General features: G+C 43.6%; 1 protein-coding gene across 1 annotated transcript in view; it reads right to left on the bottom strand.

Moving 5' to 3' along the window:
* Positions 1–1,716: 1,716 nt before the first annotated feature.
* LOC307269569 (uncharacterized protein) overlaps positions 1,717–2,500 on the bottom strand; it is a 4,762-nt gene continuing 3,978 nt past the window's right edge. Inside the window, exon 2 of the mRNA XM_080052550.1 lies at positions 1,717–2,500. This exon is cut by the window's right edge and continues 175 nt beyond it. Coding sequence (XP_079908676.1) covers positions 1,791–2,500 — 710 coding nt within the window. The 3' untranslated portion in view covers positions 1,717–1,790.

Genomic DNA, 2,500 nt, shown 5'->3' with positions numbered 1-2,500 from the left:
CACACACACACACACACACACACACACACACACACACACTGACTTTATTATTTCTCCCACTCGTCCCATCTGTGTTGAAAGGGAGATAAATAGTGCTTTGTATTGTTTGCAGATCTGTGTAAGTGTTTGCATGTCCGTGCAAAAACAAAAGAGAGAGTGTGTGTGTGTGTGTGTGTGTGTGTGTGTGTGTGTGCTTGTGTGTGTGTGTGCTTGTGTGTGTGTGTGCGTGCAAGAGAGTTCTTACCTCTGCGTTCAACAATAGATGACAAAGAACAGTACAACTAATTCAAAATTGCACTTTCAAGGTTGCCTTAAGCTTTTCTTCGATTGATTTTGACATTTCTGGCCCGTTTAATATAAGTGGCTTAGGGGTTAAGAAGAGGAAAGAAAGTTGTGTTGCGTGTGTGTGTGTGCATGTGTGTGTGTGTGTGTGTGTGTGTGTGTGCGTGTGTGTGTGCGTGTGCGTGTGTTTGTGTCTGTGTGCCTGACCTCGCTAAGTAAGTGAGTATGAAAATTACTTTTCTTTTCGAGGGGCCATAACTTCATCTCAAATGCCAACATTCAGCGCAGTCCAGGGGAAGAATGAATCACTCCGAATCCATAATCATTTATAGGCCAACGATAAAAGGGAAAATTACAGAATAACTTCCCGACATCGCACTCTATTATAACAGTGGTAGTTTGGCACTGTTTACTTGTGTGTGGGGGGGGGATACAATTCATCAAACATTTACAGTGCATTTTCATTCTTTGCCAATAGTCAAGGTGATACTCAAATACAGCTCCGGAAATAATTAATAGACCAGTCTGGATTTTTCTTCAATCTTCATCTCTACATTACTTAATAGAAATAGTCTTAATGACAAAACATGTATTGTGAATTTGGTAGAAATGTTTTCAGTAGTTTATAGAATAAAACCAAAATGTTCATTCTACTCAAACATAATGCCTATAAATAGTCAAACGAGAGACACTGAACATTTGGAGTGGTCTCTTTAATTTTTTTCCAGAGCTGTATGTGAAGGGAGTTAGGTTTCATTAGACAGAATGCACTTAGAAAAATTAAGTTTCAACAATCTTTCATGCACATGTATAGCAAAAAAATATTTATCCCCCAAAATGGAAACTTGAATGAAATGTTTCTTGGATTCAGTTAATCACTTGCAATGTAACCTCAGTGGCCTAATGCTAAATACCTACTCATTGCGCCTGTGCTGCCATCTACAGGTCATTCATGGTTACTGCAGCTGGAGCCCAGTTATAATTGCACTCAAAAAACCATTATGAGTTGTTCAGGCCAATATACTTACTTTATTCATTCAGGGCTCAAACCAAAACCTCAGCTTCGTCATACAGCGATCTTAAATATACAGCGTAGTCATTAAAAGGGCCACAGATTGGTTCAGGTTTTTTATTGTAATATTAGGTCACATTTTACAATTAAATTCATTCACCTCAAGGAAAATTTCAGGCAGCGGCCGTCAGTCTGGAGGCAACATGTGTGTGGTTTTTGGTATTTCTTGTTCTTTTGTGTGTGTGTGTGTGTGTGTGTGTGTGTGTGTGTGTACGTGTGTGTGTGTGTGTGTGTGTGTGTGTGTGTGCGTGTGCGTGTGTGTGCGTGTGTCACTTCTATTCTAACCTCTCCCCTGTCCTATTACCCTAACCACCCAGCTGCCTGAAACTAATCACCAATTTCAGGACCATCGGGCTGTGGGACCATAGGGAAGACCCTGTGTGGCTCTGTCTGCTATAGTCATTAAAAATATGATCCCATTCATCCCATAAAAACATTATAACTGCATTTTAGCTTCATCGATGGATGAGGTGAGGATGGTCTTAGCCAGTTGGTGGGCCAGTAGATGTAGATCACCGTCGGCGACCGCCATCTCCTCACCAAAGACCCGATCTATGATGTCACACGAAAGAGCCTCCGCAAAAGCCTCCATTTTGGACCCAACGTGAGACCCAGTTTCACAATAACCTCTCGCCAAATCATCCATGGACAGTGAATGCATGAGGTGATCCATTAACTCCGCCCGGGGATCGCGGATGGCACCGTTCTCTAGCTCCTTGGGTGTTGTCGGAGGCGGGGAGGGCAAGAAAACCATCGCTAAGCCGCCTTTCAGCTTCTTGGCGAAGCTATTTCTGCTCCTCTCGAGCTCGGGGAGTAGTGGCGTGGTCGGAGGGGCGTCGGGGTAGTCGAGGGATCCCACGATAGGGAGCCCCGACTGGGATAGAGGTGGGTGAAAAGTCTGGGTGTCTTCGCCTTGAGTTATCTCTGAGTCCAAAAAGTCTTCGTCGCTGTCCAAATCATACATTAAAGCCGGATTTTTAGCCACTCCAAGACCCGTCTTTAACGCAGCTGATTTTGAATTCTGGTGGTGCTGTCCCATCCTTTGAACAGTACACACTTCTTTTAGAGCAACCTCCACCACCGCCGATGCTAACTCTCCAGCTAACATCTCCTGGTTCTCATTAACCCTGGACTCAGATTCAACCA

Source organism: Ammodytes marinus (genome assembly GCF_949987685.1).
Source record: "Ammodytes marinus genome assembly, chromosome: 23".
Classification (NCBI taxonomy): domain Eukaryota; kingdom Metazoa; phylum Chordata; class Actinopteri; order Uranoscopiformes; family Ammodytidae; genus Ammodytes; species Ammodytes marinus.
Note: the sequence above shows the minus strand (reverse complement) of the source record. Positions and strands in the feature narration are given on the sequence as shown.